Source organism: Emydura macquarii, unplaced genomic scaffold (assembly GCF_026122565.2).
Source record: "Emydura macquarii macquarii isolate MOO-44397 ecotype Brisbane River unplaced genomic scaffold, CSIRO-AGI_Emac_v2 contig_3220, whole genome shotgun sequence".
NCBI lineage: Eukaryota > Metazoa > Chordata > Testudines > Chelidae > Emydura > Emydura macquarii.
Window position 1 is genome coordinate 803,946 of NW_027133357.1, and position 15,404 is coordinate 819,349.

The 15,404-nt window shown below is 50.8% G+C and overlaps 1 protein-coding gene across 1 annotated transcript; it reads left to right on the top strand.

Moving 5' to 3' along the window:
- The first annotated feature begins 1,932 nt into the window (after positions 1–1,932).
- Positions 1,933–15,010, top strand: SARS1 (seryl-tRNA synthetase 1). The gene is made up of 11 exons (XM_067531682.1): positions 1,933–2,113; positions 6,717–6,787; positions 7,290–7,370; positions 9,117–9,275; positions 9,986–10,129; positions 10,776–10,931; positions 11,142–11,363; positions 11,967–12,096; positions 12,620–12,777; positions 13,702–13,831; positions 14,313–15,010. The coding sequence occupies exons 1-11, from the start codon at positions 1,978–1,980 to the stop codon at positions 14,468–14,470; spliced, it is 1,545 nt and encodes a 514-aa protein (XP_067387783.1). The 5' UTR covers positions 1,933–1,977; the 3' UTR covers positions 14,471–15,010.
- The last annotated feature ends 394 nt before the right edge of the window (positions 15,011–15,404 follow it).

A 15,404-nucleotide genomic window follows, 5' to 3' on the forward strand; every position in this document is an offset into this window, starting at 1 on the left:
CAAGACCCAGAAGAGCAGAGCCATTTTTCTATCATGTTCTTATTATATTATGAATCATAGAATCATAGGAGATGAGGATTGGAAGGGACCTCAGGAGGTATCTAGTCCAACCCCCTGCTCAAAGCAGGACCAACCCCAACTAAACCATGCCAGCCACGGCTTTGTCAAGCTGGATCTTAAAACCTATAAGGATGGAGATTTCACCGGAAGGGAAATGGTTCCTACAAGCGCTTGTCCACACAAAGCGTTACATCAATATAATTATACCAGTTTAGCTCCTCGTAAAGCCACTGTTATTCAGAGGAAGTTGTATTGGTACAATGAGAGTGCTATAATGAGATCAGTAAAATTGCCCTTGTAGGCAAACCTTAAGCATCACCAGTGCTCAAGGGGCCCTGTCAACTCTTAATACAACGCTTTCTTAAGAGAGTTAAAAGTAGTTCCATGTACTAAAACCCTGCAGCTATGCGTGGGGTTTTTACAGTCAGCTTTTCATGGACTTTTTAATGCCTTTCTCCCCTCCTTTTGCTGTGTGAAAGAACCACACAAACACCCTGGCCAGGAAGCTGAGCGAAGAGCCCTGAGCCTTCAAAATTATAAACCCATGTGTAACTCTAGGCCCAAGAGTGGTCCCAATGAAAGTTGCGGGATTGCTTCGGTGAGCACATGCTTTAAGGAAAACAATAATTATCATGAGACTCGACAAAATCATGAGAGTTGGCAACACTGAAACCTCCTGGCCTGTGAGGGACGGATTGTAAATTAATCCATTTTACCTTATTACCCAAAGAGACTTTTATATCTCTCCCCTAAAGAGAGGAGCATCCTGAATAGAACAGCTGCCTGTGGACATTCCAGGAGGAGGCAATCCCGTCACCCTTCTTAGTTCTGTTAAGATCTATCCTTGATGCCACGAGGCCAGCTGTTTGCTTACTGGTTAGGTAGCTAGTTAGCTTGGATCAGTCATCTGAAAAAAGTGCCAAGGCTTGATTTTTCTGAAACGGACCATTCACACTGACGGTACAGCAATGTCACTCTCTTGATTTCAGTGGAGTTACTCCTGATTCACACCACCATGTACGGAAGAGGTCAGAATCCCACCCTTTGTCTATTAACAGCACCAGTCATTTGGGTTTTTTTAAACAGGATCTACTTGGGCTCTTTGTTTTTGCAATATTTTGTATGTGGTTATATTGTTTAAAAAATCCTTTTTAAAAAATGAAACCCTGTAATATTTGTCATACATCACCAGTGTGCAAACTGTGTGGAGAGTGGGAAATCTTTGAGGTTTTTAGGATGTGTTTCGGGAGGGCGGGGGTAGCGTCACAGTGTTATTTGGGGACTAGACGATGCATTTCTTATACAAATGACAGCTTTTTCGGTGACAGTGCATTACAGAGGAGATTTGATTATCTATATAAATCTGTGCCGGCAGTTGGCAGCTTCCTGAAGACAAAGGGCAGGTAACCTTTCTGTGTTACTGACAGGGCCGGTTTCCTTTCCACACCCTTGGAAAAGAAGTTGCCAGTGTGTTGGGGGCTTGGGAAATAAAAATGTACATTTGTGAGTATTGTAACTGAGAATAATTGGGGGGCAGGGACAGGGCGGGGCCTCCTGCCAGCCGTGGCAGCGGGGTCCTGATGGAAGGTCACTGGCCAGCCCCATCCGCGCCGCCACCGTGTGACCAGCTGGGGTGTAGCCGGGACCTGGCCGCATCTGCGATCCCGCGTCGCGCCGGTAGGGGCGCTCTAGCGCCCCCACTTGCAATCTGCGCACGCGTAGTCCACTCGAATTGCCGGGGGGTTTTTTGTTGTTCCTACGCATGCGCACCGTGTCCTCCGCTTCCGGCCGGATCTGCGCATGAGCTGTGGATTCAATCCACGCTCGTTTCCTCATTGTCGGGTGCGCATGCGCAGTGTCACTCCCCGGCCAGTCAGTCAGTCACAGTCAGTCAGCGCTGCTGCTCGTGCCGGTGCCATGGTGCTGGACCTGGACCTGTTCCGCGCCGACAAGGGCGGGGACCCCGGCCTCGTGCGGGACACGCAGATCAAGCGCTTCAAGGACCCGGGGCTGGTGGACGCGCTGGTGCAGGCGGACGGGGCCTGGCGGCGATGTAGGTGCCGGGAGCGGGGCGGGCCCCTGCACTGCCAGATGGGGTCCGCGGCACGGCGGTGCGCATGCGTGGGGTGCCCCCGGCCGGCCGGCGGGCCAGGCTGTAGCCCTTGGGACCCCCCGCAGTGGGGGAGGGGAGGGATCCCCCGCTCTGGGTGCGGCCCCCCCCCCGCAGTAGCAGGTTTCAGACCTTGCACCTCCCCAGCCCGGCCCAGCCCCCCTGTGTTGCGGGCGGTGAGGGTGGCAGCTGCTGTCAGCGCAGGGTCGTGCCCAGGTGTCCGTGCCCCTGGCGAGAGCGGGCTGGGCTGGGCTGGGCTGGGTGCGGAAGGCTGAGTGAGCAGCCCCGGTCTCCCTGAGCTGATGTCCCCGGCAGCTGAGCCCTTTGGGGCAGCTCCGCGAACCCCCCGCCGGGCTGGGGACAGTGTCTCCACTGCTGGGCACCTACACCTGCACCTGAAGTCAGTGGAGCTGCTGTGCTCGGCCCCGCCGTGATCTGAACCCTTCCTTGTCGGCCTTGGTAGGGACCATCTGACTTCATACTGGTGTGCAGCATGCGCTCTTATCTCTGGCTAGTTACCAGCCTTGAAATCCTGTCTACACGGTGACAGTTTTGTGCTGTCTCACCCCACTTCAATTCCACATGATTTCTGTTGCCAATCAAACCAGTGCTTTAGCCCCTGAATATAAGTGATCGGAAATATCTGACAGACTGGAACCCGTCATTCGACTGCGATAAAACACTGATTTCTGAGTTCAGCAGTTCCTGCGATTGCTGATGGTTGTCACAAGTGAGCTTTGGGTGGGGAGATAAAAATAAGAATAGTTAGAATTAGGTGATTTTTAGGATCTCATATGTCATGGTTCACAGGTTCACCAGTCCTAGAAATGCTTTGACAGACCAGGACTGGTGTTTTCGGGACCTGTAAGCTTTTCCCAGCTTTGGTCCTGGAGCTGTGACCAGAGAGAGGAAGTAAATCAGCCCCTGATTTAGGAAAATGTCACATTGACAGACTAGACAAGGGAATCTTTCTAATCTGAAGCCTTGTGTGTTGTGAGCTACCTATTGATCCATTTCAAGATTACATATTTGTTGAGGTTGTTTTTTTTAGCAATAGCAATTATTAAAATGTGAAGCCATTGGATAAAATAGTATCTTTAAACCCACTTTTAAGGTAGTTGCCTTCATATGAAAGAACCTCTTTCCTTGTTACAGAAAGAGGGCTGGATCGAAGGCAATACTGTTTCGTCTCAGCGTGTGCTGTATTCAATGTCTTGTATATCTGGCCAGCACTGCTGAAATGCAGGGGGTGAGGCAGGGGGTTGCTGTATTGAAGCTCTGTGCTGAAGGCAGCAGTGTCGCAGTGGCTGTCCTCCGCTTTGGGGAGTGAGCGCCTTCAAGGCAAGAAAAGCCTTCCTGAATTCGGTAGCTGTGAATGTGTGCTGGTATTTAAATCAGGGAGCACTATTTGGCAGGATGCTGCTTGAGCATTGGTGATTCAGTCAGTCTGATGCAATCCAGCTGCAACTAGCGCAGAAACTGATTTGATAGTCACTGTTTGACTAAAAACAAGGAGAGTTCTGTAGCACTTTAAAGACTAACAAATTTAATTTCAGCAGGCATAAGCTTTCATGAGCTTCAGCTCACTTCAGATGCAGCAAATAGGAAACAACATGTTTCAACATGTTGTTTCCTATTTGCTGTATCATTTCTGCCAACTGCATCTGAGGAAGTGAGCTGAAGCTCACGAAAGCTTATGCCTGCAGAAATTAAATTTGTTAGTCTTTAAAGTGCTACAGACTCTCATTGTTTTTGCTGTATACAGACTAACACGGCTACCCCTCTGGAACTGTTTGACCAGTTTGCACGGCCAGGTCTCTGGGAATGCAACCTTGTCTTTGGGAGAGAGGGATTGGAGCAGTTTGCTTTTTGTTTCTCTGCTTATGTTCCTATCATTCAGCACATGTTGGAGGAATATCATTCACTGACACTATTTTTAATTCCCTTTTTCTACTGGGTTTTTTTTTGTTTGTTTTTTTAAAATCAGCCACCAGTCTAATTCGGAGCTTGGTTCTTGGTTGAGCGATCTCAAAGTGCATCACGCAGGAGTTAAGTCCCCTTGCATAAATGTTACCAATATTTACAAGATGGGAGCTAGATCCCCACTAGCTATAGTACTAGGCAGACCACCCAGAGGCTGATAGAGGGAGATGCTACCTGTGATGTCTGGGTCAGTACTTCAGAGTCTAGTGACAAGTCTGATCCTATCTTCTGGGCTTAGTGTCCAGCCAAGGTGCTGTGTCTGGATGCAGTTTTTGATTCCATTGTTAGTACCTGCCTCTAGTTAGCAGACTTCTGATCAGTTTGAAGCCTCCCTCTCTGCTTCCCTGACTGGAAGAGAGAAGGTGCTTTCTTTTATTCCTTTGTTCCAGAGATTCTTGGCTACAGGGGTGGGGAGGGAGGGTCCCTCTACTGTACCCTTTTCCCAAGCCTCTGGCTGACACCAAGGTGGCTGAGTCTCTGCTGTTTGAACTGGCCCCAAATCTTCCTTTTTATAAGACCTCCAGACTAGCGACTAGTGCTGGTTCCTGCATCTGCTGTTGCTGCTTCCCACTTCCCCAAGCAGTAGCAGAGGAGGAAAATGAGCTAGTTTTTGTGTGTTTCCCCCCAAAGTTTCTGAATATCTTTTGTGAAACTGACCAGGCTCTTGTCAGTTTCATGCAGCTGCTGCTTCTTGGGAAAGCTGAGCTGAGGCCATGGAGCTGTGTCTAAGTCTATAGGCTAGGGTACATGGTGACATTTGGGAACCTGTCTTAGCCACCATAAAAAATTGGAAATGTTTTAAATGAAAACTTACATTTTTCTGGAATCGGTGGAGTGGGGTGAGCTGCCTCACCCTCACTCTCTTGCCATGGGAAGTTTTCTGCTCCATGTTGGCCAGTGGGTGAAGGGATCATTTTCAAGCTCTGAAAATTTACCAACTCTGGCACAAAATCTCCTCCCTCACCCCGACTAATGACAAAATGAACATTTTATCTTCCCATCTAAAATATTACACAGGGCGAGGGGGATGAGTGGAATTGTGCTTGACTGAATCAAGCTACCCAATGATTCTGTGAGGTAGTGAAGTGTTGTTTTTGCTTTATAGCTGGGAAAATGGTGTCATGCGGGACTGACTTGCCCAAGGGCATGCAATGAGTCTGTGGCAGAGGCAGGAATCTCTCAACTCCTAGTCCTGCCGTGACCTCATTCTTTCCCTACGGTGTTATGGAGTGTCTGCTCAGTGCAAGTTTCTCCTCTCTTCATTTTGCCAACTCTCTGAATGAGACCTGTAAAGCTCATTGAAGCAAAGAGGGAACGAGTTGTGTACCTGAACTGTTTGTGTCTGTGATGCATCACCTCCAGGGGTAACCACTTACTAACTCAACGGGTTTCTGAATCTGCAAGCACAGGGGTTTTCAACCTTTTTTAGGAACTGTACTCTGGTTTTCACTCTACCTGGTGTTACCACGGTTGCAGTAAAAGGCATAATGGCCTTGTATAATAATACATTCAAGACCATTTTCTATTTTATTTTTTTTTTACTTTTGCACTTCTGAGTCTTCTTGCGCAGGGCCATCCTTAGCAGGGTGCGGAGTCCGGGGCAAAGCACACTGTGTGGGCCTCTCACCCGGCTCTAATGGCATACCCTGGGTCTCTGGCACCAGGGGCCAAGCCTGCATTTGGGCACACCCCCCCTCCAAGGCTTCACACCCCCCACCACGTGCAGGGCAGGAGGGGACCCCCGCTCCCACAAGATGGCACCGCCCCTCAGCTGCCAGGAGAGGGTCTGTATCTGGTGGGAGGGGGGAATATGCTGCTTACCTCCTCCTGTGCAGGGCGGCAGAGCCGGCTCTGGCCGGGGTCCACAGCCCCCCTCCCGCTCCTACTCTTACCCTCCGAGCCCTCTGCACTTACCCACCATGCAGTGCCTGCCTCTGGCCGGGCTCTGCTGCCCCCTGCCCCTGAACTTACCCCCCCACATACGCACTTACGCACTTACCCCCCCACATACGCACTTATCCCCCCACATACGCACTTACCTGCTCTGTGGTGCCAGACTCCTCCCCCCCGCACTTACCCACCAGCCCTCCTCCTCTCCCCCGTAAGTGCCTGGCTTTGGCTGGGCTCCACCTCCTGCCTCTGTCCAGGCTCCGCCACCCCCTACCCTCTGCACTTACCCACCACGCAGCTCCGGGCCCTCCTGCTCCAGCCCTGCAGCCTGGTGCTGTCTCAGACAGGGTGGCCTCACCCCCCAGGCCTGAGGGGCATGGGGGGCATGCCCAGCTGGCCCTCCACGACATACAGTGAGGACTGGGGGTGCAGGAAGCTCCCAGCTGCACGTCATGACCTGGTGTCGTTCCCACCCCCATGTCCTCTTGGTAGGCGACTGCCCATTTCCTGCCTGGTTCGGTGCGCAGCCAGGAGATGAGCTGCAGCTACCGGATCCTGTTGTGTACCCCATGCAGTACTCTGAAGTACCCCCAGGGTACCTCTGTGCTAGCAAATGTGTAGTTTCAGCATGAAGAGCGCTGGTTTATTTTTTCCTCCAATGCTTCCTTTCCAGGCAGATTTCGTGCAGACAACTTGAACAAACTGAAGAACCTATGCAGCAAAACGATAGGTGAGAAAATGAAGGTAAGAGAGATGAGCGCTATGAAATCCTAACAGCTATGTTCTCTTGTAATATGGTCCTAGTGTAGCATTGATATGGTAATATTTTTATCGTCTTATTGCAAAGCAGTGTAATCTCTGTCTAGTCTTCCTGCAGTTGATGACTTCTGGTAGGAAGGAGTTTGCTTAGTGAATGACCTGAAAAAATGTCCATAGAAACTTTTGACTATGCCAAATTAAAGCTGTTGCATCAGTAGACCTGAGAAAGTTGTTCACATGTCTGATTTACTGCCAAAGCGTTTAGCTTGTCAGAAGAATCCACTGCCTGGCACATTCTAGCCATAGTTTTCATTCTGTTTAATACTGCGGATCACTTCTTAAGATAGAGATCCTCTCATGGACCCCTCTCCTCCCAGTCCTGATTCCCCACTTTCCACTCCAGCAGCTGGAGTGCGTCTCCATTGTGGCTGTTTACAACATATGTTCTTAGAATGCTAGGTGTTTTTCTCGATTCTTCCCTTTGCAGAAGAAAGAGCCTGTGGGCGATGATGAGTCTGTACCAGAAAATGCACAAAACCTTGATGACCTCAGTGCTGACATCTTAGTGGTAAGTTAGGTCCCTGGCTTCCCTGGGGCTGCAGGCTCTATGAAAAGAGATCATTGACTGACTACCTTTTATTTTATTTCTTTGTTTATCTCACCATCTTCCTGTCTGAACTCGGATTATTCTGTACTTCTGCAGTCAGAGACCTCCAGCCAAATCACCCTGTGCAGTGAACCTGTTAGGTCTTGTTAGCTAAGCAAGGTCAGGCTGAGACAGTATTTTAAGAGGACACCTCTGCAGAACACACTAAAGTGCTATTGGTGATTCAGTCAGTGATTCTCTTTCCTCAGCCTGGGTGAATCAGTGTCCCTGTCTGGAGATGAGGAGGTGCCATCTTTCAGCAGAAATGTGGCTACAGGAATTGGCATATTGGATCAGCCCCCTGGTCCACCTAACCCAAATGCTTTAAGGGAAGGTACAAAAACCCGTAAAGCATGAGGCATATTATTGTATCCAAAATTTAATAGTATCAACTATTATAGCCAGCTATTCTTATTCTCATATATATATATATATATATATGTTCACTCCCTTTTTTAATCTTAAAACTTTTGTCCTTAACGTCCTTTGGCAATGAGTTCCCCAGTTTAATCATGTGTGGAAAAAGTATTTCCTTTTATTAGTTGTGGAATTGTCACTTCTTGGTTTCATTGCATGTCCTTTTGTTCTTGTGTTGTGAGACAGGGAGAACAGAAGCTCCCGATCTCCCTTCTCTAGACCAGTCATTATTAGTTTTATAGACTTATGTCATGGTTCCTCTTATCTCCTTTCTACGGTAACAGTCTTAGTCTCTTCAATCTCTCGTCAGGTAAATTTTATTATTCCCCTAGTCGTTTTTGTTGCCTTTCTCTGAACCCTCTCTAATTCTGCAATACCCTCTTTGGGATGGGATGGCCAGAACTGCATTCTGTTTTCTAAAAGCGACACAGTTGACTTATGTAATGGCATCATGATATTTTCCATGGGGTTCCCCATCCCTTTCTTTTTGCATCCCAACATCATCTTTGCTTTTTTTGAGCACAGCTGCACATTGAGCAGAGGTATAAATTGAGCTGGCTACAGTGATGCCTAGGTCCCTTTCCTGAGTTGATCTAGTTAATTTAGAACCCTGTAAGGTTTATGAATAGTTCAAATTATTTCACCCCAAGTGCAATATTTGGCATTTATCAACACTTAGCTTCATTTGCCATCATGCTGCTTATTCCCCTTGCTTGGTTAGGCCCCTCTGAAGTTCCTCACAGTCCTCTCTGGATTGGACTGACTTAAATAACTTTGTCATCCGCACCTCACTGCTCTCCCTGTCCAGATCACTAACAAATACATTAAATAAGGGTTGAGCTAATGAGAAACTTTGAGGCACCCCCTCCTTATCTTCTGCCATGATGAAAACTGACTGTTTGTTTGTACTCTGATTCCTGCCTCTTAGCCAAATTATGATCCATGATGATATTCTGTCTCTCGTCCCATGATGACTTAGCTTCTTGTGAGGGACTTTGTCAAAGGCCTTTGAAAGTCTACATAAATCATCAACCAGTTCTTCTTTATCCAGATCTTTACTGACATATTCAGCGAATTCTATTTGATTAGGGAAACATGATTTACCACTGTGGAAAGCCGTGCTGGTTAGGTAAAGATCAGAGTGGTTTGCACTACTTAAAAAGACTCTTCAGCCCTTTTCACCAGTATAGTACTCTTTTTCCCTGTTGTTCAGTTTGCTCAGTGACCAGCACTGTGGTTTGTTTGTAACAGAGTCTTCAGGTAACCCAGATTAAGAAGGTTCGTGTTCTCATTGACGAAGCCATCCTGAAGTGTGACGCAGAGCGAGTGAAACTGGAGGCGGAGCGGTTTGAAAGCCTCCGAGAAATTGGAAACCTCCTCCACCCTTCTGTGCCCATCAGCAACGATGAGGTAGGAGCAAAATGCACCCCCATTGTGCAGATGGTGTCTCTGGCAGGTTTGGGGAAGTAATGTATAGTCAGCTTGAAATAGCCTTACACAGCACATCAAAGAAGAACGCAGACAGACTGGTAGTGAGGTCCCTGCTGAGATCTGGTAGGGGGAGAATGAAATCTGCATTACAAGGCAGCGTGTCCTGCAGAGAGGGAACACTCAGACCATGTGGAACTCTCCACCATTGTTCAGAGCATACGTGGGAAAGAGCCAAATGCTGGGATCTGCCCTTGCCCATTGAATTCACCCCGCAAGAATGTTTAACTCCAGGAATACAATTGGGCTGGGCCAGCAGCCAAGTGACATCATAGCACGCTGTCGGCAGGGGGTCAGCATTGGGGTTCCAAGCTGTCTTTTGTTGCCTGGATTTAGTCGCTATGGAGACTGCAGAGCCAATCCCCAGGCGAGGGAGCCCTCGGGCGGAGTCCAGGAACAGCTGTGGCAAGTGCTCAGACAAGTATTGATGCTCTCTCCACTGGGAGATGCATGAGGCATGAGGACTGGCCTTCATGGGCCTGACTGTTCCCTTTTCACCCCTTACCTGCCTTCTGCAGAACACCCTGGCCTGGGGTTATATACGCCACGTGGGGACTCTGGCCTGGCAGGGGCAGGGCTGGAGAAGAGACTCATGCAAGCTCTTGTTTCCTCTCTCTTCATCTCACCTGCAGGATGTGGATAACAAAGTGGAGAGGATCTGGGGAGACTGCACGGCGAGGAAGAAGTACTCCCATGTGGACTTGGTGGTGATGGTGGATGGCTATGAAGGAGAAAAGGGGGCCATTGTCGCTGGAAGCAGAGGGTATTTCCTGAAGGTGAGAACCCAGAGCCCCAAACGTCCCTGTTTCAGGGACGCAGGAAAAGGAATCAGACAGGCACAGAAGAAACCCACCTGGCTTTGTGGCAGAAATCTGGTGCTTTGCTGGTGTTCATGCTATACCTCCCACTAACACCACACTAGGCACAGCACTTTCTGGGGCTGAATTTGAGCTGCACTTTCTGGTGCAGAGCTGCTGTGCTTGGTGTCTGCATAACTGGTGGAGTTCACACTCACCACCTTGCGTTGGCTTTTTAAGGACGGCTGCCTGTGTCACAATCCAAGGCTATCAGACTGGATTAGCAGTGCTATAACTAGTGCTGCCTGTCTTACGCTGTTGCGAAGCATGTTTTAAGCTCACGACGCTCCATGTCATGGCTGTGTATAATACATTCTGGACCAAGACTTGCATGGGTTCAGTCAAACACTCTCCTCGTCGGTTTGGGCTCCTTTTTCTGGCCTAGTTACTTGGCTGATACTCGACTCCTTCAGCTCTGTCCTCAAAGTTGAAATATTGTAGGCGCTTATGGCCTGGTCGTCAGAGGAGCTCAGCACACACAACAGGATTTGCATGCATGCAGCACCTCTGAAATCTGGGCCATCAGTCCTTTGTGTGACCTGAGAAACTTGTCTTGTGTTTGTAGGGCGTCCTGGTTTTCCTTGAGCAGGCTCTGATCCAGTATGCTCTGCAGTCCCTGCTCGGCAAGGGATACACCCCTATCTATACACCCTTCTTCATGCGGAAAGAGGTGATGCAGGAGGTGGCTCAGCTCAGTCAGTTTGATGAGGAACTTTACAAGGTAAGCCACAGGGAAGGCCCTGTGCCTACAGACGCTGGCAAACCAAGTCTGGTTTTCTGTTAGCATTTGCCATGGGAAAGGATCCTTTTAGCCTATGGGTTTTGCTATTCCTGGCACCCAGATCTGTGCTGTCTGAAGCTGTTGCACATATCCGCAGATGTGTGCTCTGCTCTGGTACACTAACAGAGTGTTCATTCACCATTTCCCCAGGTCATTGGCAAGGGCAGTGAGAAATCGGACGACAGCTCCGTCGATGAGAAGTATCTGATCGCTACCTCTGAACAGCCAATTGCAGCTTTGCACAGGGATGAGTGGCTGAAGCCGGAGGATCTGCCCATCAGATACGCCGGACTGTCCACCTGCTTCAGGCAGGAAGTTGGCTCACATGGCCGTGACACCAGAGGCATCTTCCGAGTGCACCAGTTTGAAAAGGTAAAGAGACACGCCGCTAGCGAATTAGCTGGGAAATGTTTGCAGGATGCTAGTTGATAAGAACAGGATCATGGTCTTTCCTCCCAGTATAGGATATTGGAAGGGAAAATGAGTAGTACCCCAGAGCAGGGAGGATTGCAGAGCCCCATCGCAGCATGATCTGAGTGGGGGTCTGCAGGTCAACACGCAAAACAAGAGTTATTCCAGAAAGTCGTCTCTCGGTAGTGGTGCGATTTGCTGCTGCTGGTAGTAGCTGCCAGGCCTCTTCCTAGAGGTGGCTGCACACTGGTAAGTAGAATAGTTATAGATTTTTGAGACTGCAATGTCCTTTTGGCTCCTGTAGGTGTCTGTCGGTCTCATTGCTAGTAAGTTCCCAGTCCTGCTGTCCCCTCCCTTCTTCGTAAGTTTGTTACACTGGGATTCCCTGAGATGGAGATTAGAGAGAATGTTCCCTACTGAAACCATCTCCTTGTCTTCTGGTTCCTGTTCTCTCAACCCTGAATCCATCATTCCTGGGCCTTGCCCCACCTTGGCGCGTCAACAGACTGAGTCGTGCAATCCGACCCTCTGCAGATGTTCAGGTGATTCTCTCCCTCCCTCCAGATTGAGCAGTTTGTCTACGCGTCGCCTCATGACAACAAGTCATGGGAGGTGTTTGATGAAATGATTGCGACTGCGGAGGAGTTCTACCAGTCACTGGGCATTCCTTACCGGATCGTCAATATCGTCTCAGGTACAGAACTCGGCTCTGTTGTAAGTGGGCGCGGACGCCCCTCTCTGTAGGGGTAATGTGGCGGGACCAGCCTGCAATTGCAGGACAGAGGCCAGTACAGGAGTCGAGTGGGCAGGGCAGTGTCTGAGGCGCCTGCCCTGGCTGTGTTCCTGACTCAGCTTCTGACCTGCTGGGTGAATTTGGGCAAGCCTCTGCCCCTCTCTGTGCCTCTGTTTAGACTGAGAGGCCCGGGGGTGGGGTGTATAGCACCCCTTGCGATGGGCCATGGTCTCAGCTGCTGCACACTACTGTAATACAGAGAGAGCAGCCCTGCGCCTATTGTCCCGCAGCCCTGGTCGAACCTGTGTCTGCTTCGCGTCCAACCTAGTAGGGGAGAGCTTTGCTCTCTGTCCGTGATGATGTTGGTGCTGTCCCTGCAAAGCCACTGCGGGGTCAAGGACAGCATGCTGAATGTCCCCCTGTTACCATTCAGCCTCAGCCTCTCTGGACGGCCCCAGGTAACCCCTGCCCCCTGCTCTCGCAGGCTCCCTGAATCATGCTGCCAGTAAGAAGCTGGACCTTGAGGCTTGGTTCCCAGGCTCGGGTGCCTTCCGGGAGCTTGTTTCCTGCTCCAACTGCACTGACTACCAGGCCCGTCGGCTGCGGATCCGCTACGGGCAGACCAAGAAAATGATGGACAAAGTAGGTGGCGTTTCAGTACCTCACTTTCACTCTTCACGTGCATCCTGGGGCAGCTGAATAACCCACTCCCAGGCTTCTGCTGCTGCATGCGAAGTGTTCTCCCTGATGGGGATCTTCCCTCCGGTGCTCCTCTGTCTCCTGTTGCATTTATTCCTTGCCAGCAGAGTGTTCCATCCTGGGAGAGCCGGGCCATTGGTTCAAAGGGCAAGATTCTTGCTGAGCTGTTTGCAGGCCTGGGCACTAGCTGCTCTGTCAGGAAATGCACGGGGCTTCTCTCTGCTGGCTCCCGATTGGAGCTGGTCAGAAAACTGGCGGGGGGGGAAGGTGTCTTCAGAAAAAAATTGACGGAACACACTCCTTCTTCCCCTCTCTCCTTCAGTTTTCACCTAAATTTTCCATGGGCAACTTTGTAGGGTTGGGGCAAAAATTCCAATATGTAAATATTTTGGCCCCAAACTGAAATCTTGATTTGGAAATGCTGCTGTGGTGCCTCCTGGGAGTTGTAGTTTGTGTGCCTCGAGCCCCCCCTTTTCCTTATAGGTCGGGCTCCCTGGTCACACTAATCATAGAATATTAGAGTTGGAAGGGACCCCAGGAGGTCGTCTAGTCCAACCCCCTGGAACCCCCTTTCAGGTAGTTAAAGGCTGCTATCAAATCCCCCCTCATTCTTCTCTTTTGCAGACTAAACAAGCCCAGTTTCCTTAGCCTCTCCTCGTAAGTCCTGTGCTCCTAATCATTTTTGTTGCCCTCCGCTGGACTCTCTCCAACTTGTTCACATCCTTTTTGCATCTCCCATGATGCATCAGTCTCCCCTCTTGGGGGAGGGGAATCGGCTCCGTAACCCCTGGTGTGTCTGTGGTTTGCATCCTGTGGGGCTGGGTCAGGGATACTCCTGAGTCCTGTGCATTGGTTTTGTCCTTGCAGGTGGAGTTTGTCCATATGCTAAATGCCACCATGTGCGCCACAACCCGGGCAATCTGTGCCATCCTGGAGAACTACCAGACCCAGGAAGGCATCATTGTGCCAGAGAAACTGAAGGGTTTCATGCCACCAGGTAAAACTCAACAAGCCTTCCGTGCGGCATGTCTGCTCTCAGTCCTGCTCTCCTGCAGTGTCTTTTGAGCGACCTAGCCCTGTCTGCCATCTCCTCCTCCACACATCTGTCTGCATTAAGCGCCTGGTAGCGGAGGAAATCGGAGAGTGGGGATGCAGCAGAAGAGGATGGACTAGTGAGACTCTGGCCTGGAGCAATTCCAATCTGCCCTTGCCTTCGCAGCGCTAATACCCCTCCTTGATTCCCCTTGGCCCCACTGCTTCCCATGTGACTCTGCTGCAAGTTCTCAACCCGACCCCCGGAACAGGGAGGGAAGGAACTGTTTTCAGTGGGAGCTTGTGGCTGTGGGGGAGTGAGGGCTTCTGGGTAACAGGGGAGTGGCTCTCAGCCCTGACCCCTGGGGCCAGGAGAGCCAGAGAGCAAAGTGGGAGCATTCCCGGCCAGCTCTCGCCATGGGTAACCCGCCTGCTTCTCTCGTCAGGGCTGAAAGAAATGATCCCCTTTGTGAAAGCTGCCCCCATTGATCAGGAACCTTCCAAGAAACAGAAGAAGCAGCACGAAGGAAGCAAAAAGAAACCAGCTGGTGGCGATAGCATCCTGGAAGGGCGAATGCAGAACATGGGTGTAAACGACATCTAGAACCAACTCCCCCGTCATCTCCCCGAAGCAGCCTGGTCTGGTGTCCGGAGCCCAGGGCTGGGAGCCGGCGGCTCCTGCCTTCTGATTGCAGTTTGGTCACCAGCTCGTTGTGTGACCTGGGGCAAATCACTTCCTCTTTGCTTCCTGTACCCAGCTGGAGCGTGGGGCTGATTCTTCACTGTCCCGCCTCCTGGGTGTTGGGAGGTCCCCCTTCGTGTCTGGCCGGCACGTGGAAGGTGTAAAGCACTCACTGTGCTAGCTGTTATTCTCCCCGGCAACCATGCCCCTTAACTTATGTTGGCTTCCCTGGCAGCCCCTAGCCAGGACCCTGCTCAGAGGGAGCAAAGCGCTGAGGTCCTGTTCCTGCTCTTAGCAGCACCACAGCCCCCACCTGAGCCCCCAAGGGTAAGGAGATGAAAAGGGAAAAAGCTGGGCTCCTGTGACGTGTGACTTCACTGTACCCATAGTCTCTTCGCCTGGCTGTAGGCTCGTGTCTCTGAATCAATGCAATGCAATAAAGCCATGTGGGGAGACAGCTGACACATGCTCCGCACCACTCTCTCTGTGAACTTTTCTGCTCTTTGCCCCCTGGCCTTCAAACTGTCCCCTGCCCGGGGGAGAGCTGATGCCGTGCAGATGCTCTTGTGAGGCTAGTCAGCACGGGCCTCTCCGTAGCGGGACGTGCCCAGCGGGAAGGCTGCTGGGTTCCCTCTGCACCTGCTGCTCCCCAGGGCTGCAGCTCAGCAGTTGAGCAAGCTGCTGCGTAGGGGCACCCAGCGTGCCAGGGCACAGCTGCTCTGGCTGTGCTGCTGCCTCCCTGATGGATGGGAGAGCTGGAAATGCTAGTCAGGGCCCCCTCTAGACCACATCGCACCAAATGCAAAGGAACCGACCCCCCAGAGGCCGAGAAGGCGTGGCGGAGGAGGAGAGCTGA

Coding starts and splice junctions, on each gene's coding strand:
- SARS1 (XM_067531682.1), top strand. CDS start 1,978: ATGGTGCTGGACCTGGACCTGTTCCGCGCCGACAAGGGCGGGGACCCC. Junction 6,788..7,289: donor CGATAGGTGAGAAAATGAAG/GTAAGAGAGATG, acceptor TTCCCTTTGCAG/AAGAAAGAGCCTGTGGGCGA. Junction 9,276..9,985: donor TGCCCATCAGCAACGATGAG/GTAGGAGCAAAA, acceptor TCTCACCTGCAG/GATGTGGATAACAAAGTGGA.